Source organism: Schistocerca americana, chromosome 5, assembly GCF_021461395.2.
Source record: "Schistocerca americana isolate TAMUIC-IGC-003095 chromosome 5, iqSchAmer2.1, whole genome shotgun sequence".
Classification (NCBI taxonomy): Eukaryota; Metazoa; Arthropoda; class Insecta; order Orthoptera; family Acrididae; genus Schistocerca; species Schistocerca americana.
This window is the reverse complement of record NC_060123.1, coordinates 450,885,767-450,899,319: the sequence shown is the minus strand read 5'-3', so window position 1 is coordinate 450,899,319 and position 13,553 is coordinate 450,885,767. Positions and strand designations below refer to the sequence as shown.

At 38.6% G+C, this 13,553-nt stretch overlaps 2 protein-coding genes across 9 annotated transcripts in view; one reads left to right on the top strand and one right to left on the bottom strand.

Annotated features, from left to right (window-relative positions):
* Window positions 1-13,553, top strand: part of LOC124616754 (protein shifted) — a 57,566-nt gene that overhangs the window by 22,222 nt on the left and 21,791 nt on the right. The window lies entirely within an intron of this gene.
* LOC124616755 (5-demethoxyubiquinone hydroxylase, mitochondrial) overlaps window positions 7,797-13,553 on the bottom strand; it is a 61,047-nt gene continuing 55,290 nt past the window's right edge. For all 5 annotated transcript variants that reach the window (XM_047145135.1, XM_047145138.1, XM_047145134.1 and 2 more), the window contains exon 4: window positions 7,797-8,571. In XM_047145135.1, the coding sequence (XP_047001091.1) occupies window positions 8,288-8,571 (284 nt within the window). In that variant the 3' untranslated portion in view covers window positions 7,797-8,287. The remainder of the gene's footprint in view (window positions 8,572-13,553) is intronic.

Here is a 13,553-nt window from a genome sequence, read left to right as displayed (position 1 = left end):
TAAAGCAGATGCCAAACTGAGATTCATTGGAAGAATCGTAAAGAAATGCAGTCTGAAAACAAAGGAAGTAGGTTACAGTACACTTGTTCGCCCACTGCTTGAATACTGCTCGCCAGTGTGGGATCCGTACCAGATAGGGTTGATAGAAGAGATAGAGAAGATCCAACAGAGAGCAGCGCGCTCCGTTACAGGATCATTTAGTAATCGCGAAAGTATTACGGAGATGATAGATAAACTCCAGTGGAAGACTCTGCAAGAGAGATGCTCAGTAGCTCGGTACGGGCTTTTGTTGAAGTTTCGAGAACATTCCTTCACCTAGGAGTCAGGCAGTGTATTGCTCCCTCCTACGTATATCTTGCAAAGAGACCATGAGGATAAAATCAGAGAGATTAGAGCTCACACAGAGGCATAACGACAATCTTTCTTCCCACGAACAATACGAGACTGGAATAGAAGGGAGAACCGATAGATATACTCAAGGTACTCTCCGCCACACACCATCAGGTGGCTTGCAGAGTATGGATGTAGATGTAGATACTAAATTGGTGATTCCTTGATGCCTCAGAATGTCTCCTAGCTACCAATTCCTTCTTCTACTCAAGTTGTGCAACAAATTCCTCTTCTCCCCAATTCTATTTAGTACCTCCTCATTAGTTATTTGATCTACCTATCTAATCTTCAGCATTCTTCTGTAGCACCACATTCAGAAAGCTTCTATTTTCTTCTTGTCTACACTATTTGTCATCCATGTTTCACTTCCATACATGACTACACTCCATACAAATACTTTCAGAAAGGACTTCCTGACACATAAGTCGACACTCAAATTTCTCTTCTTCAGAAATGCTTTCCTTGCCATAGCTAGTCTACATTTAATATTCTCTCTACTTTAACCTCGTCAGTTATTTTGATCCACAAATAGCATCTACTGCTTTAAGTGTCTCATTTCCCTCAGCATCACCTGATTTAATTCAACTACATTCCATTATCCTCGTTTTGCTTTTGTTGATGTTCATCTTATATCCTCCTTTCAAGACACTGTCCATTCCATTCAACTGCTCTTCCATGTCCTTTGCTGTCTCCGACAGAATTACAATGTTGTCTGCAAACCTCAAAATTTTTATTTCTTCTCCATGGATTTTAATTCCTATTCCAAAAATCGAGTGAGGTGGCGCAGTGGCTAGCACACTGGACTCGCATTCGGGAGGATGATGGTTCAATCCCGTGTCCGGCCATCCTGATTTAGGTTTTCCGTGATTTCCCTAAATCGCTCCAGGCAAATGCCGGGATGGTTACTTTGAAAGGGCACGGCCGACTTCCTTTCCCGTCCTTCCCTAAACCGATGCGACCGATGACCACGCAGTTTAGTCTCTTCCCCCAAAACAACCCAACGCAACTCTATTCCAAATGTTTCTTCCATTTCTTTTACTGTTTGCTCAATATACAGATTGAAAACATTGGAGATAGGCTACAACCCTGTCTCACTCCCTTCTCAACCACTGCGTGCCTTTCATTCCTCTCGACGCTTATAACTGCCATCTAGTTTCTGTACACATTGTAAATAGCCTTTCACTCCCTGTATTTGACCCTTGCCACCTTCAGAATTTGAAAGAGAGTATTCCAGTCAACATTGTCAAAAGCTTTCTCTAAGTCTTCAGATGCTAGAAACATAGGTTTTCCTTTTCTTAATCATCTTCTATGATAAGTCGTAGGGTCAGTATTCCCTCGCATGTTCCATTGAAGTTTCATTTCAGCGCACACTCCACTGTAGAGTATAAATTTCATTCTAGAAACAACCCCCAGGCTGTGGCTAAGCCATGTCTCCACAATATCCTTTCTTCCAGGTGCGTCGTGCTTAGGTAGCTCAGTTGGTAGAGCACTTGCCCGCGAAAGGCAAAGGTCCCAAGTTCGAGTCTCGGTCTGGCACACAGTTTTAATCTGCCAGGAAGTTTCAATTCCCAAATCGCTAAGGCCTTTTGCTGAAGACAAATTCACAAAGGAGTACCTCTTGGACATTGCATATATACTTTGTCATAATATCATCATTAAACATAAGGAGATTAACAGTTGTTCATTGAATTGATACAATAGCTCATACCACAGCCCACTGCATTGTCTACGGTGAGGGGTAATACATGAAATTCTGTATTCTCGGCACTGTGGATATCAGAATATTGAATTCCTTGACAATTACAAAATTGCATGTCCCATGCATCTAAGTCCAACTACCATTCCATGTTCATAGGCTGTTACTTTTAGTCGTGTGGCCATAATCATGTTGGACACCTTTTCACATGAACCGCTTGAGTACAAACGACAGCTCCGCCAATGCACTGCCCTCCTATACCTTGTGTGAACAATACTGCTGCCACCTGTATATGTGCGTATCACTATTCTGTGACTTGTCACATCAGTGTAAAATAAAAAAATCTGCTGAATTAATTAATGAGAAAGCCAATTTAACAATTCTTCACTGAATTATTCATCAACAAAGTTTGTGTGCTACACTGATTTAAATGAAAAATGTCATGTATGTATTTACCAAAAGCATGAATTTTATAAAGTTCCACGCACTAAATTGCTGCCATTTAAAACAGTATTTGGATTAAGTATGCTCCTGTCACAAAGATTTGACTTACCTTTGCGAAGTGAAATGGTTAAGTAAGGACAAAATGCTGAATCTTTTTATGATTGTCAGAAGGAAATAAGATTTTTTGGCTATCAGAGAAAAATCATTGGCTAAAGTAAATGAGCCACAATGGATTTGTGTTATAGTATTTTTGGTTATCGCAGGCCATTTAAATGACTTGAATTAAAACTTCAGAAACAAGGCCACACAGTTCATGAATTACACAGCCATTTAAATGCCTTTTAGGCCAAGATGCTCATTTGAGAAATGCTACAGGGTCAGCTCGAGAAAATGTTGATTATGTCTTTTATGCTGATGGACTGAAATCATTATTAGTGCACGTTGTCCAGCATTTTGTGAGTCTAGGGACACAGACAGCACTTTTGCTATATGTGCCAGTTCAAGAAAATGTGATGAACAAAAGGTCCCAGGAAACCTTCAAATGGATCTTATTGAACTTCAGGAAGATTTTTCTTTTAGAGCTAAATTTGTGGAAGTAGACATAGTCAAATTTTATAAAACTTACTTGACTGATGGAAATTACCCACAACAGAGACCATTTGCAAACAAAGAAAAAATTGTCTTTTTGGAAGTGCAGATTTGTGTGAACAATTTTGTTCTCCCATAGAAATAAATAAATGCACTATATGTACAAAGTTAACAGACAACAGCATCTAAAGTAACTTGTGATTCTGTGTCAGTGATATAAATCCAGGTAGGAATAATCTGGCATTAAAAATTCAACTCAGAGTTTGCATCAACCTACTATTTATTACTTTTTAAAAAAATGAATAAACCACTTTAAAGACAATTATCTGTGTTTTTATTAAGTGCAACTTCCTGCTTTCATAATAGTTGGTGACAAAATTTGTTTGTTTAGCGTAATGGATTTAGACAAAAGTTGCTGTGTTTCATACATGAGTTTGTATGCTTAATAATATTCATGTTCTCTTGAAAAAGCATATTTTGAGGTACAACTTCACTGTGATGACATGTCAGAAAGCTTATCACCGAGTTAAAATATAGTATCCATAAACATTATGAATGCTATACCTTTGCATTGTGTGTTGGGGGCACTACTGTCACGTCACATGAATACTGCTATCTTATTGGCCAGACAGCCTGTGAATGTTTTGGTGACACTGTTAGGAGTGAACAGTTTTAGCCATTTTGTGCAATGTTAATGACATATGCTTTGTGCATATCATTTGTAGTGGTAGAAATGTCACACAAAAGTTAAGGGGCATTCACATGTTCAGTATTATTGTCAATATGATGACAGTCTGAGGGCAAGTATTGTTGTGTTGTCAGTAGTAGAAATGTTGGGTTTGATAACTCACCATACTGTTGTTCACGTGTTTCCAGTTTTGCTTCTTTATAATACAGCGTGATACACATGAAGTTCAAGCAATTTAGATTTTTAAACTTTCAAAAAGAACAAAGAAATGATGGCTTAATTTATGTAGTGTTACAGAAACAACCCATGCCTATGCAGTCAGTTATCAAAAGTATTTTTGGACAAATATTTAAAAAAATGCTTGCTAATAGTATTTCTGAATACTAACACACTAAATTTTGGACACTTGAATGACCTGCCTGTGGCTAAAAATTGCAAATTTTCTTCTAACTGTTCCTTGACCAGGACTGACTATCTCATTGTCATATTTTTTGTTTTTTTATTCTTTCTCACATTACCATAGTAATTAATTTTTGTCGCTTGTGTATATTAGAACAGTGCAACTGTTGAAGTTTACAGTAATTTATAATGAATTAGCTCCAACCAGGTGCTTTTATAGGCTTTTATTTTTCCTTAATGTCATTTCAAAGATGCCTGTCATCCCATCCTCAGATGTTTACATTTATTTACAAGCTGCAAACGTTGCTTCTTTACAAAAAGTGTTGCAGAATTTTGCAGTGGGTATTTTTAAGACAGCTATTGTAAAATGTTGTAAGTAAAGAAACAATGTTCACAAAGTGTAAATAAGTGTAAACATCTGAAGATGTGGTGAACATAAAATGAAGGTACTCCAAAAATGTGTGTTTTGAGGCATATTTTTTTGCATGGCATGTCAGGAAAAAAGTTCCATTCAAATTGATGCATGTCCTCCGAAACATTAACATAATGGAAGCTATAGTTTTGACTTTATGTGCTAAGAGTAGTGCTGTTGCATCATATGACAAGGTAGCCCGCGAGCTTAAGTAAGTACGTATGTGACTCAGACTTGCGGGCCACCAAAGATACCCCTTGCATGCATTAGACCATAAAAGGATCAAATACAACAAAACTGTTGGCATCTTAAACATGTTACACATACATAAGTTAAAAATTAGTGGATAAATGTTGTGTAAGATCAAGATATATTCATCAAAATGTGCAAAGAAAAAGGTGACCAGGGGAAACTGCCTGATGGCAGAAAATATCCCAAGGCATATCTAGCAATGGAGGGAGCATTAGATGGGAAAACTTCTAGATGACAGTAAATATATTGTACAAATTGCAGAGGATGTCGGTTGTATCTACCTGGCGATCAAAGGCAGAGAGTCTTGCACGCAGAAAAATAGGAAGAACACTGTGAAACTGCTCAAGATGCAAAACTCATCATCTCAAACTCACCCCCCCCCCCCCCCCCCAGCCCCTTTTTGCCACAGCTTGCCAAGTAGTGTGTGTAAAATGCAGCTAATAAATCTTTCTCAACATTAATCAGTTAATCACCTTGGTTTTGTTGATTTAATGTTCTGTTGAGTAAGAGCTATTATTTATTTTTAAATTTTTTGTTTGCTGGCTATACAATGAGAACATACCATTTTGCACATCATTTAAAAACAATGAAAGAATTGAAATTTTTCCAGCATATTTTACATTAGTTTACATGACATTTGATGAGCAGTGTGAATGGCATTATAAACTGAAAGGAAACGATCAGTCATTTTAAATCAGTTTAACCTTCGAGCGGGCACAATGCCTTAACCTTGAGCTATTGCACCATTGCTGCCATGTATTCCATTGTTGGTGTTTTCTCGACAATGCCAAAGTGGCTTCAGTTCATTTGGTTAGCTTTCTCAGATTGTTTTCTGAACTGTAAGCAATGAACTGTCGAATGTTGTAAAAAGTACAATGTGCGGTTGCTGGTGTGACAGTTGCAAGCTTTGTTCCAGCAGTCAATGTCCAGAGGAAAGTGTACTAAAAAGTTAACTATACTTGGTCTTTTTTTATTTTTAGATGCAAATTGAACATTACTTCAGTTACAATGACATTTGAATGTATTTATTCATTTCATTTCTTTGATGTTTTGTTCCAATTCAAAAGGTGTATCAGACGAAGAAATTCTCGGACTGCTTGAAGAAGGTGATAATAAAGTCTATTTTCAGACTTGGAGAGAAGTAAAGTAGATTTGAATGATGAAAACACTGAATAGAACCATGGCAGTGAGTTTGAACTTAAAGGTGAGGATGGTGGTGATCCCAAAGAGACAGCAGATGTATGAGGGTTCTTTATTGCAAAGACAAAGTTTCACATTGGGGTAAAAGCAAGTGTGCTAAAACATCAAAACCAACAGAAAAAACCATTGTGCAAATTCCACCAGATCTAAAAAGAAAGGTGAAGAGTATAACTGATGAAGTTCGTGCTTTTTTGAAAGTAACTGACCTTGACTTTACTGATGAAGTTGTAAACTATATAAATAAACAGCGAGAGACACATCAATTCTCATGCAAAAGAGGTAATAAAGTGACGAAATAGTGGCTGTGTTGAGGATTCCCGAAGAATATATGCAGAAGAAGAAGAAGAAGAAGATGAAGAAAATGCTATCGTACTAATGTACTGGAACTCTGGCCAGCAGACAGAACAGGAATGCTACTGCTTAGGACTGCCACAAGTTACAATAGGTTTCTATTTTTTCTAATCCGTATGCGATTTGTTGATACGGAAACGAGGAATGACAGGAGAAAAACTGATAAATTGGTTGCAATTTGTACAGTATTGGATCCTTTAGCTGCTAACTGTCAGTATTCTTACAGCCTGGTGAATTCACCGAGATAGATGAAATGCTTCACTCCTACGGAGACCACTGTAGATGGATTCACTACATACGCAGCAAACCAGCTAAATATGGGACAAAAATGTTTGCTCTGTGTGATGCAAAAATATTTTACTGCAGTAATCTGGAGGTTTATTGAGGCATGCAACCAAAGGACAATATCGGGTATCTATTGCTCCTGAGGACATAGTGTATGTGTGGTGCCTATAAAAAATTCTAGCAGGAACCTTACAATTCACAGTTGATACACAAGCTACCTCCTTTCTGAATATTTGCTGCAGAAGACTGTCACTTGCATTGGTACAATGACAAAGAACAGCCGTGAAATTCTTCCAGAATTTCTCCCAAACAAAACAAAAGAAATTGGAAGTGCAATGTTTGGATTTCAGTAGGATAAGACCTTAGTTTCATATGTTCCTTGTAAAAACTGTGCTATCCTACTTTGGTCTGCTGTGCATGACATGTAAACAGTGGATGAAGAAACACACAAACCTGAAATCATAATAGAATACAACATGACAAAAGGTGGAGTTGATGTAGCAAAAAGGTGTGCCTGATACTCCATTTCAAGAATTACAAGTAGATGGCCATTGGCTACTTTTTCATTTTTCTGAACATTGCCAGAATTAATTCGCACACAAATTGTTTGTGAAAGGTGTTATGAAAGTGAACATCTGTCAGATAAACTGGATACATTTGTTTTTTAAAGAACTAAAAAAGCAAAACCATTTTGTTATAAATGTTGAAGATAGTGAATATGAACTGCTTTCTTCAATAAATATAATAGTTTGTTTAAGGCAAGTTTGTTTTTACTGACAAATGACCAAGTTGTAAACTTTACAACGCATGCCTGCTCGTATGACAACAGCCTGCTGGGGGGTTAAGGTAATATTAACTAAAAGAAAACTGCAGACAGCAACCGCATGCCTCTGATCTTTGAACTGGCACAACCACCCAGTTAGAGGGAGCCTATATAACACAAAGCATCTTGCTAGTTTTCATGTTAACAAATCATGCTAGAAATGAAGCAAGTGGTAAGTGATAGAAATTATCGCAGGATTGACTGGGGATTTAGCTTTAATCTGGCTGTCACTGACCCACCAGGTCACACAAGAAAAAATAACTGTAGGTTGCAAGTGGCTGAAACTTTTATTTGAATTATTACATAAGTTTTTTCTGTAACCTTATGGAAAATCTCATCATTTGCTTGTGCAAAAAATTAATATTTTTCAAACATTCACAGAGACACAGTCAGATATTTTTTCTTTGTGTCCTACCTCAAAATTTAAGATTTAGTTTGAAGTATTAAGCACATGATATTAAGACACCAAGACATAAAAAGAAAAAAAAAAGTGATTGGAACAAGCATTGTTGTCATTGTGCATAAGAATTGCTGGCATTCATACTTCCTTTTAATGCAACATGGTTACAGTGCATCTCCAAGACTTACCTGCACACACCTTCATGTTATTTTCTTGGGTTAAAAAACTTAATGCATTTCTTCTTGTGCAAAATTTTCTGTTTTACAGACTTTATCCTGACAATTTTACAATAATTACATTGAAACTCTCTGGTAAACAGCAGACAACAGGTTTACAATAACAGTTAATTCAACCATTTCTTACACGGCCTCAGATATGGCAATAGCTGTACGACATCCCACTTTGATGACAGCAGTGAGTACATTGTAGAAGGGTGCAGCTTCTGCTTCATGTGCAAGGCCTGTATCATGATGGTCTTGCTCGTCATCTCGAAACTGTCGAATAGTCTCAAGCAGTTCTTGATCCACAGCTTCGTTCTGCTTTCCAACAAGCTCACGCAATTGGCTGTCATAATGTTCAACAATTACAGATTCTACAGCTACCGTGCACGCCATTGCAGCTTTAGGACCTAAGAGAGCACTACCTGCCAATGGAAAAGAGAAATATAAACAAAATGTATACTGAATCAGAGATTGTTTTGTGTATACTTTGGGAGGCAGAGTCAGTTTCTACAAAATGTTTCTGGCTTTTTGATTGCTTTGTGTATTGAGATATTCAGCTGTTTGCAAGTTTTCATGTGAGTCATCTCACAACATAACCAAAACATTGGAATATTCCAGATGATATGTTCACAAACCCAGAGTCTACTGAATTGTCCCTTATTCTGTTATCTGCTCTCAACAAAGTGTATTGTAAATCCTAAATTTTATTAAATGGATTTATCATTTCCATTTCTTTTATGTTTGAAGTAACTTTTTTTCTGCAGATGGCAGTCATAAATATAACTGTAAAGTAGTTCCATCGTATTTGTGCCATACACAGATTTTTAGTAGGCATTTTTGTCTTAAGTTTTCAAAAGTTTGCAGAACTCAGAGAGAGAGAGAGAGAGAGAGAGAGAGAGAGAGAGAGAGAGAGAGAGGGGGGGGGGGGGTGCAAAGAGACAATAGAGCAGCTTACTACTGCTCATACAGCTTATCCTAGATTAATTATACTACTGACATCTGTAAACTGGCAGTTATAGTTGTCCATTAAGAAGTCCAGGAATGCTGGAAAAATCTATACATGACTCTTATTCATCTGGAAAGGAAGTGAAGGTTGTTCAATAGAGAGTGGGAAAGATAAAAATCTGAAGGCACAAGTTTATGTGTATAATGTTGATATCGAATGACTTCCCAATTCAACTCCTGTATAGCGTTTCTGTCAGCCCAGTAGGTGGCAGGCAGGGTTATCATGGATTAGCACCACTGAATGCAGTCTTCCTGGTCATTGTTCTCGTACTGCAAGACATCTCTGTTGTTAACAATAAACGTCAGCAGTGATGGTTACACCTTGGGGAAGCAATTCATAATACACGATACCACTGCTGTTCCCCAAGATGCATAATATTATCTTTTGTGGTTGCACTCTGGTCTTTGCCGGGGATCAGCCATTACTTTATTTTCCTTATGTTAGCATAAAGATATCATTTCTTGTCATCAATACTGATACGGGACAGGAATGGGCAATTTTGTTCACAAGTCAGCTGACAACACGCAAGTAGAGACACACACACACACGGTCACCCTTTTACTTTTGTGATTTTGGCTTAGAACATGCAGTACACATATACCCGATTTTTGACACTTCCCCATTGCAGATGTTGGGGGGATCTGAAGGCAAAATTTTATAATATTGGGAGTGGTCATTATCCATAAAGCAGCAACTCCTCATGGCATGACAAGTACACAAAAAGTCGTTCATACCCACATTTGTCTGAATACCATATCATTGCTCACCCACTATTCAAATGATGATTACTGCCTTCACATTAATTCCATTTATTGCATTAACTGATGGGTACAGCCATCACAGTGCTATAAACACATAATGAATTTCGTCTGGAATTGCTGGTTTCAGTATTAGTACTATGGCCATAGTGATAAATGGGACTAGTAGTATATCTGTGCAACTGAGCCCACAATCGAAGCACATACGTATTTGTGATCTTGGAAGTGGCAGTATGCCTGACTTGTAAGAAGATCCAGCCACAAAAACTCAGCTTGCATTCTCTCTCTCTCTCTCTCTCTCTCTCTCTCTCTCTCTCTCTCTCTGTGTGTGTGTGTGTGTGTGTGTGTGTGTGTGTGTGTGTGTGTGTGTGTGTGTGTGTCAAGTGACTTTGAGTGATATGGAAGTGATGAACAGGATTGACAGTGCAAGTGACACATTGGAAAGCAATGAAAACAGTAGTGTTTTTAGCCATGAGAAAATTGAATGCACACAACGAAATGTCCTGCAGACTGTTCAAAGAGAAACTGTTGGAAATGGGACAATGTAGTTTATCTTCCAAAAAAAAAAAAAATGCTTACTATTTTATATCTGAAATAGAAGGTACAGTTTTACCAAGTCTTGGACAAAATACAACTTCAAATCATTAATGAATCACTGACAACACTGTGTTTTTGTCAGTTACAAGAGAAACAATCTCTTATGCGGCCAAAACATTGCCTTTTTGACTCAAACAAGAACACATGCTGGTTTCTTGCAACAATGGATGAGCCAGAGGCACACTCAGCTCTAAGCATTTTCATGTCACAGATAAAAAGAAAAAGAAACAATACCACTGAGACATTTCACGGCTCTCTCAAAGTATTTACACTTAGATTCTGATTAACCAGAAACACTACATGATAAACTGAGGAAGATAAGACCAGTTATTTAACAGTTGCTCGACAGTATATGTGAGCACTGATGAGTCAGATAACACCAAGGGGCAGACTTTAACATGTTCAGTACAAGCCACCAAAGGGGCTAGATTTTGGCATAAAGGTATATAATTTATGTCAAAGTCTGAAGCCATATGGGAATGGAAAGGAAATTTGTGATTTTGCTGCAAATCCAGCCAGTGAACCGACTATGTCAGGCTCTGTTTGGGCAGTGATTAACTGTTTACATGGGCAATTGGTATAGCTCTCCTAACTTGTTCGAGGCATATATACACAAGGCACATATGCTATTGGGACTGTAAGACCAACAAGGCAGCCTCAGTTCAGCAGAAGTGCCCAGAGAAATGTATTTGCATCAGGCAATAATATACTTGTTGCAAAATGGGCTGGTAAAAAAATAGGTACGTCTTATGAACACCTAACAATAGACCAGAGTACATGGAGATGCACCTTCTAGAATGATATTGATGAAGTCAAATGTCATTTATGATACGAGGGCATGCTGAAAAGTAATGCCTCCAAATTTTTTATGAGAAAACCCTTAAAGCTTTTTAAATAAAACAAACTTCATAATGGTCTATACCTTTAGTCTTCATGTCTAAATATTTTTTTCTCAACATAGTCACCCTGGCGATTAACCCATTTCTCCCGATAAGACACCAGTTTGTTGATACTGTCATGGTAGAACATTCGATTTGCTGACAAAGCCACAACCACACCTCCTTGGATGACAATGTGCCAAATCACTGAGCCACAGTTGTTCGCGATTGGTTTGTAGAACATTCTGGACAGTTCGAGCGAATTATTTGGCCACGCAGATCACCCATTGTGAATCCCACTGAACATGTATGGGACATAATCAAGAGGTTACTTTGTGCACAAAATCCTGCACAGGCAACATATTCAGAATTATGGATGGCTATTGATGCAGCATGACGCAATATTTCTGCAGGGGCTTCCAAAGACTTTTTTAGTCCATGCTACATCGTGTTGCTGCACAAGTCAGTTAAAAGGAGGTTCAGTGCAATCTTAGGGGATATCCCATGACTTTTCTCATGTATTATGCAATGGTACAATGCCTGTGCTGACAATTTGTGTGAAACAGTGTTCATTCAGACAAGCGTGCATGTCTCAAGGAACAGACACTGCATGACAATCCATAGCTGCTCATTAGAGATTGTAAAATTTAGATTCACAAATTACATATCTAAATTGACTTCAGCCGTACTATTTATTGGCAACACACAAAATTTCTGCCACACCAGAATGCAAACCTAATTTCCCACTTTATGCAAGTAATCAACTTAACCCATAAGGCTATCCAAGCACACCTCCAGGGCCATACCAAACTTCCCTTTGTAAGGCTTCTCCCCCCCCCCCCCCCTCCTCCTCTGCTCTCTTCCCCCCCCCCCCCCCCCCCCCCCCCCCCCACACACACACACACTCTCTCTCTCTCTCTCTCTCTCTCTCTCTCTCTCTCTCTCTCTGTGGGATTCCTGCCAGAGAGGGGGTGGTGCATTTTGCCCTTATTAACAAGTCATTCTAGTAATATTTGTTCACTAAAGACTAAAAAAGGATTTCCTTTATAAAGTTGGCATGCAATTTATGTACAGTTTTTCCTGCTTTGTTAGTGGAGTTTGGAGTAAAAAAAAAAACCTACTTCATTGTACATCTACAATGCGCTTTTTGTCTTTTTTCTCTTACTCTGCATTTGTGTTGTTTTCACTTCATCTCACGTTTGGAAGTGGAACTGCAGTTATATATGTTCACATTCAGCATGTGTTACACTTGTGTGTGTGTGTGTGTGTGTGTGTGTGTGTGTGTGTGTGTGTGTGAGGTGTTGCTAGTCTGCGATATTTTTAAATAATATGTTGTGTGTGTGTGTGTCGGGCTTCTGTAAACTAGTGTGAATTGGTGAAGATGTCTTACATGTTCAATAAAGATGTGAGTAGTGGGGGAGAGTGTACATGGACTTGTGGTTCAAATTTTAAATTTTGAGGTTGGGGGGGGGGGGGGGGGTAGTGATTATAGGAAAGAAACAGGAAGAAGATGCGGAATGGTGCCTAGTCTGTGTCTTTAATGTTACATAAGTGGTCAGTTGGCTTAAAGACTGTTCGATTTGCCAGGTTGATCTGATCATTTGTGAGTTGTTTCTTTCCTGTTATGGTTTTCTGAATGTGGTAGTTTTCTTGTTGTTGTTTATCCTTATGATTTCCATGCCTGTGTCTCTAGTGGTGATTTTAGGTTGGTGGAAGTATTCTGCAGAAGTTGAATGATTTGTCCTATACTTCGATGCTCATAGACGTTCTACATCTACATCTACATTGATACTCCGCAAGCCACCCAACGGTGTGTGGCGGAGGGCACTTTACGTGCCACTGTCATTACCTCCCTTTCCTGTTCCAGTCGCGTATGGTTCGCGGGAAGAACGACTGTCTGAAAGCCTCCGTGCGCGCTCTAATCTCTCTAATTTTACATTCGTGATCTCCTCGGGAGGTATAAGTAGGGGGAAGCAATATATTCGATACCTCATCCAGAAACGCACCCTCTCGAAACCTGGCGAGCAAGCTACACCGCGATGCAGAGCGCCTCTCTTGCAGAGTCTGCCACTTGAGTTTATTAAACATCTCCGTAACGCTATCACGGTTACCAAATAACCCTGTGACGAAACGCGCCGCTCTTCTTTGGATCTTCTCTATCTCCT